The sequence below is a fragment of the Lottia gigantea genome, assembly GCF_000327385.1.
Source record: "Lottia gigantea unplaced genomic scaffold LOTGIsca_100, whole genome shotgun sequence".
Taxonomy (NCBI): domain Eukaryota; kingdom Metazoa; phylum Mollusca; class Gastropoda; family Lottiidae; genus Lottia; species Lottia gigantea.
Window position 1 is genome coordinate 623,278 of NW_008706748.1, and position 26,978 is coordinate 650,255.

General features: G+C 33.5%; 5 protein-coding genes across 5 annotated transcripts in view; 3 read left to right on the plus strand and 2 right to left on the minus strand.

The window, feature by feature from the left end:
- The window catches only part of LOTGIDRAFT_237258 (hypothetical protein), a gene marked incomplete at its 3' end in the record, with an annotated part of 5,717 nt that extends 950 nt beyond the window's left edge, over nucleotides 1-4,767 (minus strand). The window contains exons 1-6 of the mRNA XM_009046362.1: nucleotides 4,733-4,767; nucleotides 4,445-4,518; nucleotides 3,180-3,249; nucleotides 2,586-2,781; nucleotides 551-640; nucleotides 138-290 (exon numbers count right to left, since the gene is read on the minus strand). Of these exons, the coding sequence (XP_009044610.1) occupies nucleotides 138-290; nucleotides 551-640; nucleotides 2,586-2,781; nucleotides 3,180-3,249; nucleotides 4,445-4,518; nucleotides 4,733-4,756 (607 nt within the window). The 5' untranslated portion in view covers nucleotides 4,757-4,767. The remainder of the gene's footprint in view (nucleotides 1-137; nucleotides 291-550; nucleotides 641-2,585; nucleotides 2,782-3,179; nucleotides 3,250-4,444; nucleotides 4,519-4,732) is intronic.
- Nucleotides 4,768-5,331: 564 nt separating this feature from the next.
- LOTGIDRAFT_170548 (hypothetical protein) lies at nucleotides 5,332-12,817 on the plus strand (the record flags this gene model as incomplete). Its single annotated transcript, XM_009046363.1, has 5 exons — nucleotides 5,332-8,346; nucleotides 9,132-9,246; nucleotides 9,627-9,780; nucleotides 10,471-10,601; nucleotides 11,511-12,817. The coding sequence occupies 5 exons, from the start codon at nucleotides 5,332-5,334 to the stop codon at nucleotides 12,815-12,817; spliced, it is 4,722 nt and encodes a 1,573-aa protein (XP_009044611.1).
- Nucleotides 12,818-16,514: 3,697 nt separating this feature from the next.
- Nucleotides 16,515-18,106, plus strand: LOTGIDRAFT_135743 (hypothetical protein; the record flags this gene model as incomplete). Its single annotated transcript, XM_009046364.1, has 3 exons — nucleotides 16,515-16,606; nucleotides 17,104-17,331; nucleotides 17,893-18,106. The coding sequence occupies 3 exons, from the start codon at nucleotides 16,515-16,517 to the stop codon at nucleotides 18,104-18,106; spliced, it is 534 nt and encodes a 177-aa protein (XP_009044612.1).
- A 585-nt stretch (nucleotides 18,107-18,691) lies between these two features.
- On the minus strand, nucleotides 18,692-22,020 carry LOTGIDRAFT_198478 (hypothetical protein). The gene is made up of 4 exons (XM_009046365.1): nucleotides 21,831-22,020; nucleotides 21,273-21,383; nucleotides 20,508-20,640; nucleotides 18,692-19,305 (listed from the first exon to the last, which is right to left on the minus strand). The coding sequence occupies exons 1-4, from the start codon at nucleotides 22,012-22,014 to the stop codon at nucleotides 19,125-19,127; spliced, it is 609 nt and encodes a 202-aa protein (XP_009044613.1). The 5' UTR covers nucleotides 22,015-22,020; the 3' UTR covers nucleotides 18,692-19,124.
- Nucleotides 22,021-23,195: 1,175 nt separating this feature from the next.
- LOTGIDRAFT_135691 (hypothetical protein) lies at nucleotides 23,196-26,639 on the plus strand (the record flags this gene model as incomplete). The annotated part of the gene is made up of 3 exons (XM_009046366.1): nucleotides 23,196-23,839; nucleotides 24,512-24,600; nucleotides 25,087-26,639. The coding sequence occupies 3 exons, from the start codon at nucleotides 23,196-23,198 to the stop codon at nucleotides 26,637-26,639; spliced, it is 2,286 nt and encodes a 761-aa protein (XP_009044614.1).
- Nucleotides 26,640-26,978: the final 339 nt, after the last annotated feature.

The following is a 26,978-nucleotide window of genomic DNA, read 5'->3' on the forward strand; positions in this document are numbered from 1 at the left end:
TTGCCTAAATACATCACTGGATGTAAAAATAAAAAATTAACCATATCAAACTAGGAAGAATTAGAAACTAACAGGAGTGTAGTGTAAAATAAAATACCAGTACAACCAAGTAAAATCTCAGATAAAATCTAACTCACCAAATTTGGTTGTTTTATTCTGTGAATCTGTAAAGACGTGGTATAATTTAGGAGGCCCCTGAGTACGACGCCCGAATGCAATGGTCTGTGATATATGTTCTGCTTCTTGTTGGTAAATTTTCTTGGTTACATCTCGTTCAGATTTTGACACCTCTAAAAATCATTAAAACATTGTTGAAAATTTAAAAGATCTTTATTCTGTTTCAATAAAATCAACAAGAAGTGAAAACATTGGGCAGAATAAGAAAATACATTATCCTGTCGAAGTGTAATTTTGGCTGACAGCTAACCCTATCATTATCTTCCTAGTTAGATTGTTATAAGATCATATTGTATATTACCAATTAAAAAGGTCATATCTACTCTGTTAGATTCATGATAGCTGTCAATTAAACAAGATCATGAACTCTTACCTTGTCTATCTAATATTTGAAGTGATTTGATGGAATTTAAAACATGGATTCTATAATCTGGTTCTTGGGACAGTGGATTATCAAATAAACCTGAAATTATCAATATCAAAATTAAGGATCATCCCAAAAAATAAGAGCCCAGAAAAGTCTAGAAAATGTATTAAATGAAGTGAACAATTCAATGGAAGATTCAACATCCACTTCACAATAAGCTATCACGTTTTAACACAAATTACAGATGAAATAATGAGAGAATAAAACATAACTGATTATATAAATACTCAGAGTTAAAAATAATAGAGATTAACAGAGTTAAAAATAATAGGGATTAGCAGAGTTAAAAATAATAGAGATTGGCAGAGTTAAAAATAATAGGGATTGGCAGAGATAAAAATAATAGGGATTAGCAGAGTTAAAAATAAAAGGGTTTGGCAGAGTTAAAAATAATAGAGCTTAGCAGAGTAAAAAATAATAGAGATTAGCAGAGTTAAAAATAATAGAGATTAGCAGAGTTAAAAATAATAGGGATTAGCAGAGTTAAAAATAATAGAGATTGGCAGAGTTAAAAATAATAGAGATTGGCAGAGTTAAAAATAATAGAGATTAGCAGAGTTAAAAATAATAGAGATTAGCAGAGTTAAAAATAATAGAGATTAGCAGAGTTAAAAATAATAGAGATTAACAGAGTTAAAAATAATAGAGATTAACAGAGTTAAAAATAATAGAGATTAACAGAGTTAAAAATAAAAGGGTTTGGCAGAGTTAAAAATAATAGAGCTTAGCAGAGTAAAAAATAAAAGAGATTAGCAGAGTTAAAAATAATAGAGATTAGCAGAGTTAAAAATAATAGAGATTAGCAGAGTAAAAATAATAGAGATTAGCATAGTTAAAAATAATAGGGATTAGCATAGTTAAAAATAATAGGGATTAGCAGAGTTAAAAATAATAGGGATTAGCAGAGTAAAAATAATAGGGATTAGCATAGTTAAAAATAATAGAGATTAGCAGAGTTAAAAATAATAGGGATTAGCAGAGTTAAAAATAATAGGGATTAGCAGAGTAAAAATAATAGGGATTAGCATAGTTAAAAATAATAGGGTTTGCCATAGTTAAGAATAATAGGGATTAGCAGAGTTAAAAATAATAGGGATTAGCAGAGTTAAAAATAATAGAAATTAGCAGAGTTAAAAATAATAGGGTTTGGCATAGTTAAGAATAATAGGGATTAGCAGAGTTAAAAATAATAGGGATTAGCAGAGTTAAAAATAATAGAGATTAGCAGAGTTAAAAATAATAGGGATTAGCAGAGTTAAAAATAATAGAGATTGGCAGAGTTAAAAATAATAGAGATTAGCAGAATTAAAAGTAATAGGGTTTGGCAGAGTTAAAAATAATAGGGATTAGCAGAGTTAAAAATAATAGAGATTAGCAGAGTTAAAAATAATAGGGATTAGCAGAGTTAAAAATAAAAGAGATTAGCAGAGTTAAAAATAATAGAGATTAGCGGAGTTAAAAATAATAGGGTTTGGCATAGTTAAAAATAATAGGGTTTGGCATAGTTAGAATAATAGGGTTTGGCAGAGTTAAAAATAATAGAGATTAGCAGAGTTAAGAATAATAGAGATAGCAGAGTTAAGAATAAAAGAGATTAGCAGAGTTAAAAATAATAGAGATTAGCAGAGTTAAAAATAATAGGGATTAGCAGAGTCAAAAATAAAAGAGATTAACAGAGTTAAAAATAATAGAGATAGCAGAGTCAAAAATAATAGGGTTTGGCATAGTTAGAAATAATAGAGATTAGCAGACTTAATCCATACAAAGGGTAATAACAGTAACAATGGTAACCTCCCAAAAACTCCTACATCCCATTACCCCTACAACTAGTTAAAACAAAACAAGTCATTTACCTGTCCGGATTATGAACTCATCCAAAGAGGAGATTAAGATTGGGTCACCCATCAATTTAGTGGAATTCGGTCTTCCGATGGATTATCGGGTATCAAAATTCTAAATATATTATCAATAAACAACTCACTTAATGTATCTAAACAGGTCATCTTTTTCAACTCATTTAAAACAAGGTCTAGTTTTCGCAGCTGGTTATTATGAAGAAAGAGTAATTTTAAACAAGTAAGGTGACGTAACGCCCCATCTATAGACACAAGTTGATTATTTTGTAAATAAAGTTCCACCAATCGACAGTTTCCTTCTAAACAACTTATTCTTCTAAGCTGAAATATATTACAAATTTAATCAAGGGTTGTACCTTATGAAATCTGATTGTTTCCTGTTTTTTTCTGTGTATGACTCCACTCGCCATCAATGATCATACAAATTGATCTACATCTTCTGTTTGAGGTCGTTTAATATTCAACCAATCATCTGTTGACAACTTTTGATGCTATTGGGTTAAATTTCACAGTATATTAGGAAAGGATCTCTTCAGGATTGCACCAGTTTGTTACAAAAAAAATTCAATACAAACTCTAGACCTTGTTTGTTTTGGTAAGAGTTTTTAATTGGTAATGCTTTCTCTTCATCTGGCAGAAAATGGAGGCTTTTGGATGCCTCTAATATTCCATGAAAGGTAAAAACAGTTTTTAAAATTTACAAACACAAGTTTTCTTACCTTGTTTCCATTTAACCATAAATATTTCAAAAATCTAAACTGTCTCAAATCACACACTTCTGTCAAATTTCTGGAATAAAACATTGTGGTTTGTATTAGGGGTTGACTCTCAGAAGCACTGACACTGGCATAAGAATGGTTCTTACCTTGCAGAGAAAGAAAGAAACAACCAATGTTTATAAGGATAACAACTATGATTCACAACGATCTTGTCTACCAATTTGTCCTTGATCAAGCCTCTTGGTCTTATCAGTGGGTAGTGAGCTTGATAGTTAAATTCTAAACCTTGCTTAGTTATAACCAAAGACAAATTAGTGATTGGTATTGCCAATCATGTCACGATTCGATACATATTACAATTCAAGTTTACAAAACAATACAATACGTATCTCAATATTGGCTAATAGATAAAATGAGGCATTTGGAGTAAAAACCTGATAACCCACATTTTGCTCAAATATGTATATCAAAATGATCGTTTTTAGGTCAGCAACAACCTGAATATTATCCCAGTGAAAACATTTTGATCAACCTATGTTGTGTACAGTAGAGCCTTGTCTATCCGCACATTCCCGTTCCCGATAAAATCGTGCGGTTTAATGAAAATCCGGATAGTTGAAACATGTCATTCCATAACTAGAGTTATATCCCTTCCTTTAAGGAAATGTCACGTACGCAACACGTGATAGACGTTTGTGTACTTTATAATTTTTCATTTTATTTCATAGCATGATTCGCGTTTTCCCAAAAAAAATCTGAATGGTATAACTTATACTATATAACCTATACTATAAGATAGGTATAAAGCTTTATATAGACTTGTATAAAAAAAACTATTATTAATTGTGAGTAATAAATGTGTCTACCATATACATGTGCCATGCAAGGTATAGATGGTATTTATTACATATTAATCTGATATTTAACTTCGTTTGCGATATCAGCATCCGCTGGAAGTGAACGTTAACTTGTCATCTACCAAGCAACCAACCGATATTTAAATTCGAAATATTAATTATACATATAAAAAAGTGACAAGATGATGATATACTTTTAATGACTCTACTACTAATAGTAAATGAAATTTATCTTTTTGTTGGATATCAGGTTTTTACTCTAGATGCCTCTAATGTAGGATGTTATCTTCAAGCTTTAAATCTTTTCAAAATTCATTTCCTTTAGTAGTTCAGGTTTAGACAGGTTCAGCAATAAAAAAAGAGTTTACAAGATATTTACTAATAGGCCTAGCATAAGTTTAACTTTACCTCTTTGCTAAATAAAGTTCCTCCACATCTTTATCTTTTTTAATTGATTGTTGATCTAGTAACTCAGTTATTACCTGAAAATATAACAAGTCAATGACTTCAGTATTCTCATTTTTTTTTTAATTACTTTTTCAAAACAAAAAATAATGTAAAAGTCGTATTTAAATGGCTCAAGCAAATTGGCATTAACAACGAAAACAAAATGTCGTAACACAGATTTCTTGACAAAAGTGAAGGTTTATAAAGCTCAATAACATCATAAGAAATCCTATTTCAGCAAAAGCTTACTTCTTCGCTTGAATTCGACGCCATGTTTGATGTATCCAAAACAAATCAATGTGAAGCTAGAAAAGTACGAAAATTAGAAGAGAGCTGGTGAATTTAGTTTCGCATTCTATGTTGTCTTCCGAATGCAATTTGTGAATATTTTTGTCTTTTTGAATTCTTAACGACAAATATTGAAAGATAAAGTTTGAAAACGGTAAGTGGTGAGGATTTTGTTTCTTTATTAATAACCAAGTCCAATACATTTGTGAATTTCATCGCGAAAAGGTAAAACTTCGAAAATTTCACTCTATTCCCCGATTGGGAAGTGTCCTTGACATTAATGACGTATCAGTCTTGGGTTTTCCCCCTAACATCAGGCAACGCTGACAAAACAAGAGAAAGGAATTTAGTTGAATTAGTAGAAATAATTGAGATATAACCGTGTTTTTCGAAACTGTACTAGCTTCACATGACGTTTAAGTGGCGAAATCTCGATACTCATACAACTTTATTTTCTACTTTCGCTTTCGTTTTTCAAGAAAGGATAAACAAAATTTCTCTTTCTGAGAAGTTGTATGGAATTTCCATCGTTATCACATGATTAGATAGGAAAAGGAAAAATGTCAAATATGTTAAATTATTGTCGAATTTGTCAGAAGCCTTTTACAAGCCTGAAATCTGCAGAGGATCACTACCAAAGTTCTGACCATAGAAAAAGGGAGGCTGCCGTAGTTCAAGGGTTTAATCAATCCCCTTTATACTGTGAAATCTGCAACTGTCAATGTAACAGTATTCAGAGTTTTCAAGAACACAACTCCAGTCTTCGTCATAGAGAGAGAGTTCGTAGAAGCAAAGGGTACAGCTGTGCCCCGGACATAAGAGAAGAAGCTGTTGGGGCTGGGCAGGAATATTGTTTTGATAATGGAGCTGAAAGGGGAAAGTGTTTTGCTTGTGAAATAGAACTGACTTCACTGGCTCATGCCAAGCAGCATCTATCAGGGCAAAAACATTTAAAGAGAAAACTTGCCTACAGTGGTTCTGGAGTTGGTGGAAATGTAAGTTTTGCTGAACCAACTTCAACAAATATTGGTTTTGCTGCGCCTTGTTCACCAGATGTTCCAACTGATAATTTAACATGCTCTGTTTGTAATATTTCTGTGACATGTGCAGACAATATGAGACAACATCTAGACAGTGATAAACACAGGAAAAAGGCGTCTTTGTTTGGGGACAATTCAACGATTTCAGATTCCTCCAATGAACACCCTCTTTCTTCAAATTTAGACAGACAGATATTTCAGGCACCAGGAAGTAACATTGTTTCTGTGGAGCAGATTAGATCCTTGTTGTCTGGAAATCCGTGGCATGGGCCAGAGAGTGATGAAGATGACAACCAAATTAAGGATGAAGATACATTCTGTGATGTTTGCCATGTGCCCTTTACTGGTCATTTGAATGCTCTGCAACATTACAACAGCGAAAAACACAAAAAACGTGCCATGCTGCCTAAAACCAATTTTCATAGTCATGCAATGGAAAGTGATAATGTAGCTCATGCTAATAAACTTCTATCTAATGTTGGTCAAAGCAGCAATATCCATACAACCTATCAAATATCATCTGATCTACCTGGACACAGCGCCATGATGAACCCCAGATTGGATTCAGTAGAGTACAAGTTCAATGGAAGCACAGGCTACTGTTTTTTATGTGATATTCAACTGACATCAATAGCTCATAAAGATCAGCATATTAATGGATCCAAACATATCAAAGCTGCCATGAGAAAAAATTCAGCTCCTGTTTTTAGACAAGGGCAAGTTTCCGGCAGACCTGTACCCAATTCTAATTTTGAGAGGAACAACTCACAACAAAACGATCCTGAAACATATATTTTTGAAAATGGGCGAGGAAGATGTTTCGTTTGTGATATTGAACTAACTTCAGCAAGTCATGCCCAGCAGCACCTGGCAGGTTCAAAACATACCAAAGCTGCACAGCGTTTCCAAGGATCTAACACTGGACATGAATACCCTTTATCTTGTGAGGTCTGTGCTATTAATTTATCTGGACAAGAACCAGCCCAACAACATTTCACTTCTACAAAACATCAGCAGAAGGTAGCCATGAAAATGTCTATGGCAGGAGGAAGCTCTGGGAATCAGTGGGCGACTAATCCACTCAACCCTTTAGACAGAACTGAGTGGGTTTGGTGTGAGACATGCGAGTGCCCCTTGAATACAATGCAACAACTTAGACAACATCAAACGACCCCAAAACATTTGGCTAAAAAAGCGGCAAGAGAAATTCAAGCCAGTAACAGTGAAGTATCAAGTATCAATTCACAAGAATTAGACCATTTGATGAGTCAGCTGGAATTAGACTCTGCGAATAACAGATCAGTTCAAGAGTTGGAAATAATTGAGAGGCAGATGCAAAAACTGCAAGAAAGAAAGGAAGCCATTCTATTGAGAAAGACGAGAAATGGAACCCGGTTATCTGTAGAACAATCTGGAGAGGTTAATAGTAATAGAAATGTTGGACACACAGTTCCAGATGAGAACTCACCAAAACCAATGGCCAATTCACTCCATGATTTTTTACAAAGACAGAGATCAAATCAAGAACAGACATCTGCAGCATACTTACGTCAACAAACTTCCATCAACAATCAGCCATTAGCAGAAGAAAGGATGTCACGAAATCAAACGCTGCCTAAAAGTACAGTGCAGTTTGCATACTTGAGAAATGACTCACCAATATCATCATCAGACCATCCTTATCCCTTGACTGGTAACAATGTAACAAAAACATCTGGAGCTAGAGCTGTCAATGGAAGTTATGGTCAAGAGGGAGTAAATAATGGTGGCTGTTATCTAAACCAAAATAGAAGCGGCGATTCAGCACGATCGAAACAAATGCTGAGTTCGAAAAATCAACCAGATGTAGTCATGGATTCAAGCCTTCCTAATTATTTTCCTAACGCCAATCTTATCAGAACACAACCCAAGTCAACAGTCATGCCCAAACAAATTAAGGGGCATGGCCTCATACCCGACGACACGTCCACAACCTTCAGTGACTCTGAGGAAGATTTTGATGAGGAAAGTGGAGCAAATCTTTTCGGAGATGACGCTGCAGTCTTTGGAAAGAAGATAAAAAAGCCTTCCCCATTAAAAAATCTTCAAAATAAAAAATCTAAAATGACATTTGGAAATAATTCTGAAGAACATGCAGAATCTGAAAATTTTCAAATCAATTCTGAATTTAAACTTGATTCTGCAGAAAATGATGATGGCGCTAGTGAAAAGATGAGTTTACGTTCTACAGCGTCAGAGCAAGAGCATGCTCGACAACTTGCAGAAAGAAAACAGACATCACATGATCACCAAGATGTTATGTCATTGGCTGAATCCACTTATTCGTCATTTGAAAATCAATCTCAGAAACTGTTCCAGCAGAGTGGAGTACCGAAATCTCAAAGATCCATGCATCATAAATTTTTCTGTCAAATCTGTCAAGTTAATTGTAACACAGAGAAAGCTCTAACAGACCACAAGAATGGAGCCCGTCATCTACTAACAGTGTCAGAAATGAAAGCCCCGAAAGTATCACATCCACATATTCAGAAATCAGTAAGTGAATTTTTTATTTTAGAGTGATTGTAAAGAGAATTATTTAAACTATTTTGTGTATCGGGGACATTGTTAGCATTGATTGGAACAAATCCAATTTTAAACAGACATCTGCAGTTCCTGCATTTTTATGAATATTTCAAAGGGTCTTTTATGATTAAGGGCAATAATTTTTGGTCATCAAATGCATATTTTTAGTGGAATTGCAGCAATAACAGACGTCTGATTGAAAAATAGAATGATGCAAATTGATTCTATCAGTGTTCCCTATACACATACAGAGTTTAAAAAAACCAATTAACAACCTTTTGAGGCTTAAAAAAACACAAAAGAAATAAAATATAAAGATTTTCCCTGCAGGCATTATTTCTCTTTATTTTTGCTTAAAATTTGAATTGGTATTTGCTAGCCATCTTTTTTTCGGATTCACATGAACATATGTTAGTAAGTATAAGAAATGGTACTTACACCTTGACTGCAATAGCCACCTTTCTTTGATTGGCTTGTACGCAACTGCATACAGCCAATTAGTGTCCCTGACAGAAAGTATGTGAACACAATCAGCCATAAATCCAGCAAAATGAGGGCTCTGATTGGCTGTTTTCGCTGGAAACCATAAATCGTTACATTATGTGATACCAGAAAGCTGGCTATTGCAGTCAAGGTATTAGAAGTTTGTAATATCATTATCAAATAAAACTTATTAGAGTATAAGAAAATTTAGAGACTCTTAAACAGTTAATTTTGATGACAATGGTGTTTCAAATCATTCATTCTGTTTTCAGTTTCGCCGTGGAGCAGTTTCAAGTGACGATTTGACGTCAACTAAACCTCGATCTTATCAACTCGAATTGTTTTGGAAAGCTATGAGTTCAGATCATGTGTGTTTTCTACCAACTGGTAAATATTTATTTTCTTTTTTTACAAGCTTCATTTCAATACTGTACCTTAACGCTCTATGTGGTGCCCACCTGGGGGAGGTTGAGGGGGGAGCATGTCAGAGAAGCCTCTTTAAGTATTGATATCACATGCATCCTAACGTTATGTTCATTTCTTAATCAATACTGGGAAACCACAAGGGCCCGCTGAGGTAATGCATCTTTTTAATTGACATATTCAGGTTTTTTTTTCACTTATTTTGCCAATTTTTTTTTAATTTTGAGTAATGGATAGAACTTACTATTGTTTTCAATTCTCTAGAAGACTGGATATGTCCACTGTGGTTCGCTTTTGGAGAGTTCACATATTATTTGATTGAACATCTGACGTATGTATTTTAGGAACTGGTAAAACTCTAGTTAGTGTCATGGTGATATCGGCCATGTTACAGAATAACCCGACACGTCCTGTTCTATTCCTAGTAGATAAGACATTGTTAGTAATACAACAAGCTCTGTATATTATCAAAGAGTTGGGCAAGAAACTTTATGAGAGGTAAATATACAATCTGATATTAAGATAATATTACAAATTTGATACTTTGTTTTTTGATAGTTTTGTCTCCATTGTAATCTAAAATGTTTTCTGCTCAACTCCTGTTCTAATGATTTTATTTTGAACCAATCAAAGCAAGGCATATTGGAAGGATGGATCTGCAACCAGATGTAATTTTTGATTGGACATATTTTTAGTAGTAGTGCCAAAACTTTTATTTGTCCTTAGTATGGAGAATTGAATCTTATTGCAATCTGTTTTTACATTCAGTCTAATTCAAATTTGATTGTTATTAGCCTTTATTTTGATATAGCCACCTCACTTACAGTCTACAGACTGGCCTATTTAACATTTTGGTCAAATTAACCTTTAGACCTAATCTGATGACATCTGCTTAACCAATCAAATTCCTTCACTCCCTCATAAAATGCCAGCGCTGGAGAGGGCAGAAATTTGATTGGTTAAAGCAGGGTGAGGTCAAAAGGTTATTTTAAAGAAAATGTTTAAAAGGCCAGTCTTTAGACCCTAACTGAAGTGGTTATAATAAAAGCTAATACAAAACAGAATGAAAGTTTGGTCTAATCTTAATTAGAGTGAATATACAATGTGTTTATAATGAAAATTTTGCATATTGACCCTATAAATAGCAATATTTATATTTTTTGACAATATTTTTTGTTTTTTTTTTAGACCACAAGCAATTGATGAAATAAATGATGATCTTGTCGAACGGGAGTTAAAAATAGCGGTATTAAGCGGGGGAATCTCAAAACTTGAAAAAATACCATTATGGAAGCACGATATTATCATCACCACTGCAGGTAATATTATTCAAACTATGATACTTATTTTATAGAGATGATTGCCGAAAAGAGTTGGAATTTTTCTACAATTGATGTATTGAGTACTATTTTAACAGTGGTATTTCTATATCTCTCTATAATTGATGTATTGAGCACTATTTTAACAGTGGTATTTCTCTATCACTCTACAATTGATGTATTGAGCACTATTTTAACACTGGTATTTCTATATCTCTCTACAATTGATGTATTGAGTACTATTTTAACAGTGGTATTTCTATATCTCTCTACAATTGATGTATTGAGCACTATTTTAACAGTGGTATTTCTCTATCACTCTACAATTGATGTATTGAGCACTATTTTAACAGTGGTATTTCTATATAGCTCTACAATTGATGTATTGAGTACTATTTTAACAGTGGTATTTCTATATCACTCTACAATTGATGTATTGAGTACTATTTTAACAGTGGTATTTCTATATCTCTCTACAATTGATGTATTGAGTACTATTTTAACAGTGGTATTTCTATATCTCTCTACAATTGATGTATTGAGCACTATTTTAACAGTGGTATTTCTATATCTCTCTACAATTGATGTATTGAGCACTATTTTAACATATTTTTGGTTTCTTAGAGTCATGTCAAAGAATTTCAATGCCCAGCTGCAGGCATCAAGGAGACAAAAATCTCCAGGGGGTTTTAAGCTATGTCCATAATTATGTCCGGATCATGCAATTGAAAGAAAAATAAATGATTGGATGATGACAGGTTGTCTTGCAGATGATAGAACAATCCATAAACGCACCATAAACAGTAAAAAAACCCAGAAATATCCTTGTTCATGGTTACTTTTTGATATCCAACTAAAGTTTTGCTCAAAATTTGATGACTTTGTGAAAAGATATTTTCTCTTTTTCAGCATTTTGCGACAATCTGATTTGTCAAGAAGTGATTAATTGGAGTGATTTCAGTCTGATTGTCATGGACGAGGTTCATCACTGCGTCAAACGTCACCCTTACGCGACCTTGATAAACAACTCCCACAAAGTACTGGACGTCCAAGATCGACCTAAATTACTAGGATTGACTGCATCTCCTGCTGGCTGTGATACCGTTGAAAAAACCATAGAAATGTTGGTAACACTGTTACAGAATTTGGGAGACGTGAGAGTTGGAATTACAGAGGGCAGCACTGAGTTGAAAGAATTGGACAAATTTCAATCAACTGCCCGTTTAGAAATCCTGTGTCATCCAATCACACAAGAAGAAGAAACATTTGAAATTCAGTTGAAGATTCATCTTTTTCATTGTTTCAGAAAGCTGACAGACTTGTGTGGATATAATCACAAAGTGTTAGGTTTTCCAACTCGTGAGAATGACATCAGCAGTTTTGAATCGATGGCAAAGAAATTAGATGATGAAGCACAGCACACAGTTTCTTATATCATTGATTATATGAATGCAAAAGATGATAAAGATAAAGTTGGTGTTGATCTACTGCGACTCCATATCAAGAAAATCTTACAAGCGATTTCAGATTTGGAAACTGGGTCATTGAACTTCGCTATGCCAGAGCTGCAAAAGATGCTGGGGCCTGGAAGGGGAGATAATTTCAATTTGGTTAAAGAATATGGTATTCCATGTGATGGTTTGATTCAATGTATTAGGACTTATATCGATTCTAAGAAACTGCCTGGTGGGGGCATTGCAGAGAATGCCTTACATTCTGCCGCTTTCCGAGAGCTTATCCACACGTTAAATAACCCAGGATATATAAACTTCACTGAAGAATCTGCCATGGCGCTGGTTTTGGTACAGATGCGAAGCTCCGCGAAAAAACTAAGTAAACTTTTACAAAACACTTTAACTCACTTGAAGGTGACTCATTTAGTAGGTCATGGGAAGGGAAGTGAAAGTGGTATGAGAGTTCAGAAGCAAAAACGAACCTTAGAAGGAATAAAGTCCAACAAATTTAACATAGTGGTCGCTACGTCAGTCGCCGAGGAGGGTGTTGATATCCCAGCATGCCAATTAGTCGTTAGTTTGAACCCTCCATCAAATGTTACAGCGTTAGTTCAGATTAGAGGGCGTGCAAGGAAACATGGCAGTAATTTTGTTATTATATGTAACACAGAAGAGAAAAAGGAAAAAATCAACTCGCTGATTACGAAGGAACAAAATATGATAAAGGCTGCTCGTACGATTTCCCAGTCACAGCCTCGTTGATTGATATCTCATACACTGACCTCTGGTGATGGTCTCAGTAGAGTTTAACTTTCCTACTACTCTAACCTTTTGAACCCTGAGTGTAAATAAATAAAACATCATATACCCTGAACTCCAAGTAATATAAGTGTACGACGTCAACATTGTGTGCCTTCAACCTCATACAGGTATATATTGCCTCATATTGTGGTACAGTATATATTGCCTCACATTGTGGTACAGTATATATTGCCTCACATTGTGGTACAGTATATATTGCCTCACATTGTGGTACAGTATATATTGCCTCACATTGTGGTACAGTATATATTGCCTCATATTGTGGTACAGTATATATTGCCTCATATTGTGGTACAGTATATATTGCCTCACATACATTGTGGTACAGTATATATAGCCTCATATTGTGGTACAGGTATATATTGCCTCATATTGTGGTACAGTATATATAGCCTCATATTGTGGTACAGGTATATATTGCCTCATATTGTGGTACAGTATATATAGCCTCATATTGTGGTACAGGTATATATTGCCTCACATTGTGGTACTGTATATATTGCCTCATATTGTGGTTTAAGGTATATATTGCCTCATATTGTGGTACAGTATATGTTGCCTCATATTGTGGTACAGCATATATTGCCTCATATTGTGGTACGGTATATATTGCCTCACATTGTGGTACAGTATATATTGCCTCATATTGTAGTACAGTATATATTGCCTCACATTGTGGTACAGTATATATTGCCTCACATTGTAGTACAGGTATATATTGCCTCACATTGTGGTACAGGTATATATTGCCTCACATTGTGGTACAGTATATATTGCCTCATATTGTGGTACAGTATATATTGCCTCATATTGTGATACAGTATATACTGCCTCATATTGTGGTTCAGTATATATTGTGTGGCTGCTAGGATTGAAAGGGTTAACATCCTTGTATAAATATAAATATGTATAATAGATAAAAAGATTCTGTAACTAGTTGCTGGATACATGTTAACCCTTTGAACCCTGAGTAAAAGTCATTTACCCTGATCTCCAAGTAATATGAGTTAAAGTGTCTGACATTAACATTGTATGCCTGCAACTTGGGTATATATTGTGTCATTGTGTGGCCGGGTTGAAAGGGTTAAAAACCACCCATATTTATTGTTGACACCCATGTCTCAGTGACATTTCTACAAATCATGAAGTGAAGGAACATTCATCTTCACAATGCCAGAATATTGTGAACTTCGTTTACCATGTCTGCAATATCCACCTTTCTTGTATCAACGAGATTTGTAACTGCAGTTATTTGATTGGATTGAATGCTTCGAATACATTAAGAACCATTGACAGAAATTTAACAGTCAAGGGCTCTCATTGCCTGTATTCTTTAGGATATAATCCAATCAAATCTCTCCATTCCTTCATAAAAGAATGGTGAATATTGCAGTCAAGTTCATAATAGCCTGACATTGCGAAGCTAGGGAAAATTTGACTTTCATGGGTTTTAAAAAAGTCTTAACCAAATTCTCACTGGACAATTAAGATATTGAATCCGATATGACTGTCAAATCAAGAGACCTCAAACTTCTTAAAGGGACAGATGTGCCATTTTGGGGAGTTGATTTGAATCTTGAATAGACTTCAGAAGTACTAGAAATGTAAATAATTCCATAATTACTTCAAACTAGGAATTATACTCACTATTTCTATATATCACAGAATATCTTAAATTGACCAGTCTTCAATTTAACATTCAAACACGGATAATTCTGGACACACATGGCTATGAAGGCTAAATTTGGACGGTAAGCTGTGAACACTATTATTGATTGGCCTAGCTAAAGAATTCTATTTCTAAGACTCAAGTATGATTAGTCAAAAAGAAAGTACTGTTCCTTTGATATACAACTGGCCCCCATTTAACAAACAATCTTGTTGAATATGAAATTTTATGTGAAAAAAACATTGAAGGTATGTGAGACTCGAAATGATTTTTAGATTTGTTGAGAAAATGGATCTTTGCCCATTAATGATTAAACTTTTTTTTCGACTTACTAGTCTCCAGTTGAGTTCAGCTAATTTTTTCCTGATGTAAAGTGCACTTTTTTGCAAATCAAGTGCTTTTTTTTCTTGCAAATTACCTAATCGTGTTATTTTTATATTAATTTTTTTTTTTAAGATTCTGTGGGAATGAATGTCAAGGAAAGCTGAAGTTTACCATGTGACATTTTGTTCCATTTTGTCTTATTATTTATACTGGCTCCCCTTTCATCAATTCTAATGAATTATATGTGACAGTATCAAGTTTTTTAATTACTAATTGTCTGGCACTCTGATTGGTAAATCAAATTTTAATGATTATTGTTAATTGAGTATAAATACATCATAAAAAACAGTTCTGATTGTCTTAGATTGACTTTGCTTTGATAAAAAAATTAAGTTTTGCAAGGTAACATTTGATATAATAATATTTCACTCTTAAAATTTAAAATGCAAAAAATCCCATACTTTGATTGAAAATTGTCCTCTATAAAAATCAAATTTCAAAGCAATATCACATGCTCATGTTTATATTTTCACCAATGTAAAATAATTCTAAGACTAAAAGAACTATTTTGAATCTGATATACCCATCCTGATAAAAATAATGGGTAAAATTGAAATTGAAAATTACCTATGAGAATGCAAAGACAATAGGTTAAGTTTTTGTTTTGTTTTGATTATTTAAGCTAAGATGAGCTTGAAAATGAATATATTGTTAATAAATTGAATTGATAAAATCATTAACTGTTGTATTTTATGGATTTTATAGAGATGCTAACTTGAAGAACCCAATCACAGAGTGGAGTATTTCATTTGGAATTTTACATTGATAATTGAAAGCAGTCCATACCAAACACCTTCACAATGTCAAGCTATTACGATCTGAGTCTAATACTTTGACTGCAATAGTCATCTTTTGTGTATCATGGAAGATTGTTAATGCAGTGATTCATTTGGATTACATATTTATTCACATATACTTCAGAATGTATCATTTCAAATTTAAATTTCCATTGTCTCGTTCAGCATACAGTTGAATTTAGTTGTATTCTGAGCGAGACAATGAAAATTTAACTTTGAAATGATACATTCTGAAGTACCGGTATATGTGAATAAATATGTAATTAAAGGTTATTTCTGTGATATATGGAAGTTATTTCAACATTTTAGCTGTGTGGATTACATAATTACAAAAACCTAATAGAACTGAGAAATTTGGAAACTTTGGCAAAAAAATTAAAAAATTCCCAATAATTTTATCAAAGCCTGCAACAATACATTTCAAGAAAGGTTTAATGAGGTTTCCAGACACCTCAAAGAGCTGTATTAGTACCCCAGTTTGGAACCTAGGTTATACAAGTATCAAATAAATCTTGTGATTTCAGGTATAACTGATACAGATTTTGAAATGGAAGGACAACCACTTTATGTCGTTATGTAAATCATACTTATTACCATGTATTTATGTACAAGTATATTTTTTTCTTCAGGAACCAGTAATCAAAAGGTGCTCAAAAACAAAGAATAATGTTTGAATGAATAACTGGAACAATATTATAACTGCATATTCTAAATAAAGGGGCGTGGCATTTATAGAATGGCCTGTCAATCAATTGAAGAGGTCCCACCCTGTTCTATAGATGAATTAATGAATATAATCACAGCCTCTACTGGAGGACCAGTGCTCTTACCTAGTACAGATTGTGATGAAGTTTTTCCTGGGATAGTGCTAGGAGAGGGGTAAGTTATATACCATCCATTAGCCTCTCTTTTTGGGGGGAGAAGCCAACCCCCCAAGCTTTGCCCTCTCCTAGATAAACTTTGTTTAGCATTTTCTATAGGAAAAGATTTCCTCCTGAGCCATCCCCATCATTAAGGTGGGATATGTGGGGCCGGGCCCCAGCAAGAGAGAATTAAGCCCCAGCAAGAGAGAATTAAGCCCCAGCAAATCCTTCAATTCAACAGTATCTTTGTAGAAAATCAAAAAGATATGCTTTGTTTTAATACAAAATCTGAGCCCCAGCACCAATGAATTCTTTGACGGGCTGCCCTGAACCCCTTATTTATTTACACAATAGGATTGGGCACCCTATAGCAATCTCTCCTTGATAATTCTGTGACCCTTAGTAAACTTATCTGTATCTCTTCTCAGAATTAAAATCTAATGTACAGTTCTCCTACAATTTAAGCTGAATTTTATCATTTTATTTTTATCCATATATCAACATTTTTTGTAGAATTGTGGCCAAGAGTCCTTCAACGTTAAAAAAACTGAGAATAACCCACATTTTAAACACAGCGCTGGGTAAAACCAGATATCATGTCAACTCTAATCATGTGATGTACAGGAAATACGATATCCAGTTTAAAGGTATCGAAGCTACAGACCAGATGAACTTTGACCTCTCACTTTATTTCTATTCTTGTGCTGAATTTATACATGATGCTTTACAGAAAGACGGTGAGTATTTATAGAAATCATTATAGAATCATAGAAAAAACAACTCTTAAAGGGACACTTGAACCATTTTGGGTTGTTGATTTTAGTCTTGAATATATGTAAATGTCTTCAGAAGTACTAGAAATTTAAGGAAATCGCATCATTTTTTTCAAAAAAATCTCAAACTAGGAAAGTTCTTTTCTTGTCTTTTCTATGAGATTGTAGATACTTGTAAAAGTGATTCTGACTGGCAGGAAAGTTGAAAGTGATTGCTATATACAATCTCTAAAAATTCTGTAGAGTCTCAGGCAGAATTGGTCTTCCATTTCAGCCAATCAATGATCTTTAAAGGGATTGTAAAGAGGTTTTCTAAAAAAAATTTATATGTATCGGGGACACTGATATAATCAATTTGCACCATTCCAATTTACAACCAGACGTCTGTATACTGAAATTCCGCCTTTTTGAAAATTGGAATCATAGTACAAATTGATGCTATCAGTGTCCCCGATACACGTAAGACTTTTAGAAAATCTCTTCACTATCCCTTTAAATTGTTCCAATTATGTTGTCTGTTTTTAGGTAGAGTTTATGTCCATTGTGTACAAGGTGTGAGTCGTTCAGCCACCATAGTAATAGCATATCTAATGATCAAACATCACATGACAGCTCAAGATGCATTACGGTTGGTCAGAAGTAAAAGAGAGGTGTGTCCTAATGATGGCTTCCTACAACAACTGTGTGATTTGAATACGAAACTAACCAAATCAGGACATTTCAAAACACAAGACAGGACTTAAAGAGAAATCTGTCTAAGTAAAAATATCTTAGCTTGACTTATTCAATGTTTGTGTGGTAGAAGCTGCTTTCCATCAAAATTTTTTCCCTTGAAATCTGCTCTGTGGTGAATTTCTCAGTAGAAATTACTATAAATGAGACTTGAATCTCATAATATAATTAAAGAAGGAATAAACCACATTTCTTTTAATTTGTCTAAATACAGAGTTAAAGGGATTGTAAACAGCTAAATTATATCCGTCTTCATTAGCACACATGGTGCAGAAAAGTAGGACGTAAAACTCTATTCATTTCATTTCTAAATTATATATGTGTATCAGGGACACTGATAGCATCAATTGGCCCCATTCTTATTTTCAGTCAGATGTCTGTGGCTCTTGCAATTTCACTAAAAGTAAGCACATTATCACAAATGCTACTTTTTACATATATGGCCTTTGCAATAGTAACACCATTAAATGCACAGTTTAAGTAGAAATGCAAGAACCACATTAGTTTGACTGAAAGTGTCCCTGATACACATAGAAAATTTAGAAAACCTCTTTACAATCCCTTTAAAGTGAATGTTATTGTTTAAAAGAAATATTGTATTTAACAATTTTATTAATATTAGTAAATAAAATTCATAAAACAAAGATGGCTTTCTCTATTAATTTTAAATTAATTCATTAAAAAAAAACTTTTACAGTGTTTAGAGTATTAATAAATCAGAAGAATGACCTGATTCTTTGACAATTATTTTTAATTTGAAGCTGGCAAAAACTTCCCCTTTCAAACAAATTAGCTATCAGAAGATCAAAAAAATTTCAGTTTCTTTCTTTTTTTTGGCTATTTTTTTCATCTTCATTTATAAAACAAATCAAGTTTCAGCAATATATTAACTAGCATCTTGTCCTTACATTTGGTTATCATTATCTCCAATCTAATATAAGATTACAATTTATTTGTTTAACTGGTATTTGTCTCCATTGTAATATAACAAAATTACATCAACCAAATATTATGAGTGGCATCTGGTTCTTACACTGGTGTACCATTATCTCGGGTAGCTAGCAGTCCACTATCAGGGGAAGGCTCCCAAATTAGTTTCTGAATCTGTTTAAATTTCGGGTGTTTGGCGTCCTGACATAAGGCTAACATCATACTTTCACAGGTTGTTAAATAGGCACCTGCTTCTTTCATTCTGTCAAACGCAAACATTCTGTAAAGGAATAAACCACACTTTACTGAAGACCGTGAAAGAATCTTATTTTAGGTTGATGGACGTTGGAAAATGCATATCAAATTAATGAGTTAATTAATGGGCAAAAATATTTGTGCTCATCCAGGTCATAGCTCATTAGAAGTCTGCTTTCTTTGGGTAGAACAAAATACAAATTGAATATAGTCAAGCTAGAGGCGTTTTTGTCGGCCAATTTGATTTGGTTTTGATTTGGCAATTTGACAACAAAAGAAAGTCATCTATTTTGATTATTATTATTATTATTGTTGAACTTCCAAATGCTGCCATCTTTGATGAGAATAATCTAATCGCTTAACCACATCATCGGACCATTAGGATGATTAGCCTAATCAGTTCAACTAAACTTCCTGACTCACAAATGCATAAAATAGCTAATCTATCTATTGGTCTTCAAAGATGCCTTAAAATGTATTCTGTCCATTACTACTTACAGTCTTACACTACCTAAAATAAAGTGAACTGCTCATATTTGTGTTTTGGATCAAACCAGTACAAGTATTACCAAAGGTTGCTATATAACTATTGTCATAAAATGGTGTATACAGTGATAAATTGTGGCTTCACTTTAATAAATGCTTGAGTCTTATCAATGTCACTTTATATAAAGTATAGTCTGTCAAAAGTACATGCAATGAAAGTTTAGTCTGTCAAAAGTACATGCAATGAAAGTTTAGTCTGTCAAAAGTACATGCAATGAAAGTATAGTCTGTCAAAAGTACATGCAATGAAAGTATAGTCTGTCAAAAGTACATGCAATGAAAGTATAGTCTGTCAACAAGACATGCAATGAAAGTATAGTCTGTCAACAAGACATGCAATGAAAGTATAGTCTGTCAACAAGACATGCAATGAAAGTATAGTCTGTCAACAAGACAAGCATTGAAAGAATAGTCTGTCAACAAGACAAGCATTGAAAGTATAGTCTGTCAACAAGACATACAATGAAAGTATAGTCTGTCAACAAGACATGCAATAAAAGTATAGTCTGTCAAAAGTACATGCAATAAAAGTATAGTCTGTCAAAAGTACATGCAATAAAAGTATAGTCTGTCAAAAGTACATGCAATGAAAGTATAGTCTATCAAAAGTACATGCAATGAAAGTATAGTCGGCGAAAAACATATTGACAGCCAGTAAAGTTATAAACACAAAGCAATTACCTATCTACCATACTACGTGAAGAACATCCATCCACTATAACATGTACGTTAAAACCCTGTTCTAATAAATCTAGAGTAGTTTGCTGTATACAGGCTTGTGTTTCTATACCACACAATACAACAGTATTTATATCTACAATTACAGTAAAATATATGCAGAAAAAAACGGTGTACATTCCATCTTCACAATGTCAAACTATTACCAACTTCATCTTACACCTTGACTGTTATAGCCACCTTAAATACAGAATACAGTAATAGGATTGTACGGTAGCGAATACAAAAATCAGAGTCCCAGACTTAAGTTAAAAGTAGTAAACATTATGGCTTTTGGTTTACCAACTTTCGTAAGAGAGCTCCGATTGGCTGTATTAATAAAATCACTGCATTTACAAATCTCTGTGATACAAGAAAGATCAGCTATTCCAGTATAAGACAAAGTTTAAATAGCGTCACATTATGAAAATGTATACAGAGATACAGAGTTTATCTGAATAATTTTATCATTACACTTTTGCATGAAACATGAAAAACCAAACTTCGAAATGTTTTTTTTAAGCTGTTTTATGAATATGGCAAAATGTAGAAACCCCAGTTAAATTCCCACCATTGCACACTGCCTTCATTAGCCACATGAGTAGGACATGTAACTCCATTTTCCATTTCCTTAGGTCAATAGTTGATCACTAAATTATCCATTGTCTGACCCAAAAACCCCCCTCCCCCATCCCAACCTTCTGTTTGCCCTACCAAAATTACCCCTACCTGGTGTTTTCTTCAATTCCTCTTCTACTTCTGGTAAAATCATGGAAAATTTGGTCTTCGGGAAAACTTTATAAGGACTGACATCTAATTCAGGAACTGTTGGGCCCAGTCCTGAAAAGAAAACAACTTAAGTTAAGAAAATGAGTAAAGGAACTGTGATCAGATGTTAGGCTTCTTTCACATTTGAGTAAACTGAGTAAACACATCCGACATGTCTCATAATCTGTCTCATAATCACATCATAGTTAAGGCCAGAATAGACAGGATACTGACTACTTCAATAGGCCAATCAGATTCTCCATAATGTAGAGCCGCAGCCCAATAACCAAGGTTGAAAAATGTCAGATCTTCACAGTAAAGGCAAATACAGACAAGCCTCCAAGTTCAGGATTACCACTCTACAAAATTCGCGATTAAGAAGCAGTAGGACCAAAGCCAAATAGCCAAGGTTGAAAAACGCATGCGAAAAACCTGTTTGTAAGTTATGAACAGGCAAAAGTGAAGTAGATTTGAAAGCAACCAACTGCAACCTTCTTTGACAGACAGAAGCAGACGAACCTTTTGGATACTGCTCTGTAACAATGACTGGCATCTCTAGAACCTTAGCAGCCGACAACATTCGATTTGACACGTTCAAAATCTGGGGGTAAAACTGAATCGTTTTTCGGAACCCTTCTTGCATGTCACACAGAAATAAAGCCGAATTCTTTAAAAGAATCTTTCCAATTTTCTTAGAGGCCATTCTTATCTTTATATTTACTATCAGTTCAAAGTTCAAGGTCACTCATTTAGAGCTATAAAATATCTTAGATAGTTTCGTATTCGTTGATATATTTTCCATTTTCTAAAAGATTGGATCATGTATCGAACAGTTATGAACGTAAAATCTTTCGCTTCAAAGTTCAGTATGTTTTTGAATGCAAATTCATTTATCTTGAGCAAAATAAATCGTTTTAGCCTTTATACGAAACTGTTGCAAATATAATGAATGTAGCTTTTTTCAAAGATGTCAGCTTCCATAAGTAAGTTGGCATATTTAATTATACATATTCAGAAGCGGATTATTTATTGTATTGAAGTGTATGAATGTGTGATGATATGAGTAACTGCATCAAAGATAATGATCAGATCAGGAAATATAATATTTTTGTGAAATAGCAACGAAGTGGATAGTTAGTCATGAACCGTTCTAGTTTCACTTTCGCTACTGGCACTGATTTACCGAGAATGCCGGAAAGCAAAAACGAAACCTAAAAGTTAAAAAAAAGCCCTAATAAAGACAGCTGGACCTTGATCAACATATGGCCACCCCTATCTGACCCTAAACAAGTCACTGAATCGCATATTTGACACTAGATTGTTGTTTTGATTTTCCAATCTTTTCTGCTCATGGGTAAAAGGAAGTAACTAAGAATAACAAAACTGAAACTTTACTGGTTCACAAAAAAATTGTTTGCAAATGTGATGATTTATTGTCATAATATTATATATGATATAATAGTTTTAAAGATGGGTTCCCTTATTTGCATTTATGACAATGAAAATGCTAATACTTAAATGAAATTATGAATAGAAAGTAGAGGTGTTCTAATTTCTTGGAAAAATACCAGTTTGTCTCACATGACCATAATTAATTCATAGTTTGCTAAATCAGAAGAGAATTACCAGCAGATTCCAATGAGTGACGGATCAAGAAATGTCAAAAAGTCTTTTTTGTTTATCCAGACTGTACATACATGGATATTTATGATTGGTTAAAACTCTTAATTATATGCAATAAGAACAAATACAAATCAAAAAATTTGCTTAATTCAACACTAAAAAAATAAGGAAACCCATCTTTAATAGTTCTATTTATTTTTTTCAGATAGATAAACTCCAACAGGAATTTTTTTGACAAAAACCAGAAAAGTAACCATAAAAATGGTTTATTTAACTCTATTAACTTTTTTTGGACTATCATTCCAATTTATAAATTCAGAACATACAGATATTATCCTATTAGGCAGCACTGGAGACTTGGCTCAGAAATATCTATGGCAGGGTTTCTTTAATCTATATGAGAAACATAGCTCAGATCATCATACTTTTACCTTTTATGGTTGTGGGCGATCTCCTAAACATTCAGCTACTGAAAAGTTGAATAAAATTTTAGATAAGAATGTCATTTGTGAAAAGAAAAATTGTGTGGACCAGAAAAAAAAATTTGTGAGTCTTGTGTCATATTTTCAACTAGCTTCTGAAATAGATTTTAAAAATTTAGGACAGTTGTTAAAAAACTCAAGGAGTGTAACAAAATATGAAGCTATAACTGTGATATTTTACCTTTCAATTCCACCCGAATTTTATACAAGGACTGCAGAAAATATCCACAAGTTCTGTTATTCAGTTGAAGAAAATATCAATTTCCGTATTGTGTTTGAGAAACCATTCGGCTATGATACAAACTCAGCTATTCAGCTCCAGACAAATTTGGAGAAATATTTTAAAGAGGATGAAATCTACAGGATCGATCATTACCTTGGAAAATCTGTTGTTCGAGAAATTCTTCCATTTAGGTTTGTAAGGTTTTTTGCAGATCTAGACGTTTTGTTCTGTGTTTTAACGTGCAAATGGAAAAATTATGAAAAGAAACACCTAGATTGAGATCTGCTAACATAAGCTGTGTTCACACTGAAACTGATATCAAACCGATTTCCAGAATGTGATCTCCAGAATTTGCACACGACAAGTGGGTACCATTGTTAAAACTAACAAAACATTACTAAGCTATCCAGAACTTATAAATGAATAGTCCTTGTTTCAGACAGGCCGGTGCTTTCTATGAGTAAATTCTCATTTCACCTTAACATTACTAACTATAGATTTGAATTGAGTCTTATGTACTGTATTCTATTCTTCTTGTAGATTTCTTAAATTCCTTCTATAGTAACTTCATTAGATTTCAGCTAGTATCTATAATATTTGAAAGTTTATCCCAATTTCAAACTCACCGTACCAGTACTGATGATGGTTTTACATCTGAAACATGGGTGAGCAGCATGCAACAAGAGCTTTATCAAATAAAAGAGACTTAGAGTGAAAGAAGTTGAGGTTGGACACCCTCATACCATTCAGTGAATTATTTTGTCCATTTGACATCCTGTTCATGAATCCATCAGAGAAATTCAATGTATTCATTACGTATTAAGTATATTTGTTTTTCTTTGATAGGTTTTTTGTTATTTATTTTTATACAGACAACTGAATCCAGAGATAGAAAAGTTATTAAATAATAAACATGTGGAGAGAATCGAGGTGGTTTTAAAAGAGACAGTGGACTGTAAAGGTACGAAACATTAAAGGAACAGGTTTGCCATCCGTTTGACCAATTATACCTTAATCATAACAAAAAACACAAGGGGTATATTATGGTATAACTCACTTTTAGTTTTTTTTGTTAAATCTACTCTCCACTTCTAAATGTCTTCAAATCTAATACCTTAGTCTCTGAAAGGGAAATTTCTTAGCTGAGCTAATCAGTAATAGTGTTCACAGTTTACCGTCAAAATTTGAACCTTCATATCCATGTGTGTTCATAAGGTCTTTAGCGAAGGTGACATCATAAAACGCTTGGTTTAAGTGGAATTGCAAGAGCCAGAGACGTCTGATTAAAAATTGTCATAGTGCAAATTTATACTACCAATACACATAAAAAATTTAGAAAACCATTTTACAATCCCAATATGGTGACTGAATTGGGTATGTATTGAACATCTTTTGGGCCCAGAATAATAGTGTGACACTGAATAATGGATTTGTTTTTGTGTTTTAGGCAGATTTAGCTATTACAATAATAATGGTGTCATCAGAGATGTTCTTCAAAATCATTTAATGGAGGTCCTTCTCCTTGTTACCATGGAATTGGAAGAAAATGGTGTCAAGATACCACAGCAGAAACAGAATTTGCTGAAAAATATAGAAACACCATTGTCTGTTTTGATTGGACAATATGAAGACTATTTGGACCAATCAAATGATGAAGCACCAGATTTGGCTGAATTCGTGCCAACTTTTGCTGCAGCATTGTTGTCCATTGAATCACCAAAATGGCATGGAGTTCCAATTATTTTTGTTTCAGGAAAAAGTTTAAATGAAAGAACAAGTTATGCTCGTGTGATTTTCAAAAATAATATTTTTTGTGTGTCCAATTGCCCAAATATGAATCAAAACCAGCAAATTATTTTTCACATTGGCCATGGAGGGTTGCCATCACCCATGATTCTGGTTTCCAAATATTTCAAAACTGTAGAATTTCCACAAGGTTTCAATACAGAGCATAATTTAGAAATTAAGAAACAAATTTATGGTAAAGATTTTTCAGAATTTTTCAGTGCTGTACCGATTAATGACATTGATGCCTACAGTTCACTGATTCAGGATGCCTTTAATGGAAGAAAAGAGAGTTTTATTGATGGATCTCATCTTGTAGATTCTTGGAAGATCTGGGAAGACATTTTAAAATATTCCACTGAAAGAATACCAAGAATTTACGAAAATGGAGACGAACATAATGTGTTGGATTTTAAGATTTTTGGATCAAGTTTGGAATACGTTAAAAATATTGAAAAAGAAGATGCTTCAGATAGTTTTAGTCCTAACTCATTTTTGGGTCGAAAACTTGTGACAGCGGAGTCAGAGACACTTTATAAAGCATTAGCCACGGACATAGTTTCAAAAATATCCCAACAAAATACACAAAAATTCCACATAGCTTTTTCTGGAGGAAAGTCACCTATCAGGCTTTTTCAAATTTTAGCCGCACTTTTGTCTGATGTGTCTTTGAATCATGTCCATATTTGGCAAGTTGATGAACGGTGTGTGTCAAGGGAAAGCGAGGATTCAAACTTCCATCACTTATTGAAGAACTTCCTTTCCAATGGGCATATATCTATACCTGATGATAATATCCATCCTATGCCTGTGTCTCAGATTAAAAGAAATTGTGACCTAGAGTCTAAAGGGAATACAATATACGAACAATCCATCAAAAATCACATTGCAAATAAACAGTTTGATTATATCGTGCTCGGTCTTGGTGCTGACGGGCATACTGCTTCTCTTTTCCCTAACGAACCAACATTGTCGTTAAAATCATATGTTGCAATGACTTGGAAATCCGTGTTTCGAATGACCTTGACTTTGCCAGTGATCAATCGAGCTAAGCAAATCAGTGTTCTTGTTACTGGAAAAGCAAAACGTAAAATACTAAAAACTCTGGAAAAGTCTGATCCTGGTTCAGGTTTGCCGATTTTACGAGTAAATCCAACAGATGGTGAAATGACATGGTATATAGATTCAAATGCTTTATCTTTAACATTAAACTGATCACCTGACTTATCCATCTATAATAACATGTCCCTGTGTATTCATCTATAATAACATGTCCCTGTGTATTCATCTATAATAACATGTCCCTGTGTATTCATCTATAATAACATGTCCCTGTGGTCCGGTGTGTTACAGGCTGTGCTCCTTGATATATTCATTTAATATCTACATGCTCTTAGTGTTCAGTGAGTTTTCAGTGTTCAGACTATACTTTCATAATATGTGCTGTTGACAGACTATACTTTCATAGTATGTGCTGTTGACAGACTATACTTTCATTACATGTCTTGTTGACAGACTATACTTTCATAGTATGTGATGTTGACAGACTATACT

What these genes read in the sequence shown, in the direction of transcription:
- LOTGIDRAFT_198478 (XM_009046365.1), bottom strand. Translation starts at nt 22,014, where the DNA reads ATGGCCTCTAAGAAAATTGGAAAGATTCTTTTAAAGAATTCGGCTTTA. An exon ending in TACAGAGCAGTATCCAAAAG is followed by an intron (nt 21,384 to 21,830) that starts GTTCGTCTGCTT and finishes TTTTCTTTTCAG; the next exon opens with GACTGGGCCCAACAGTTCCT. An exon ending in GGAATTGAAGAAAACACCAG is followed by an intron (nt 20,641 to 21,272) that starts GTAGGGGTAATT and finishes CTGTAATTGTAG; the next exon opens with ATATAAATACTGTTGTATTG.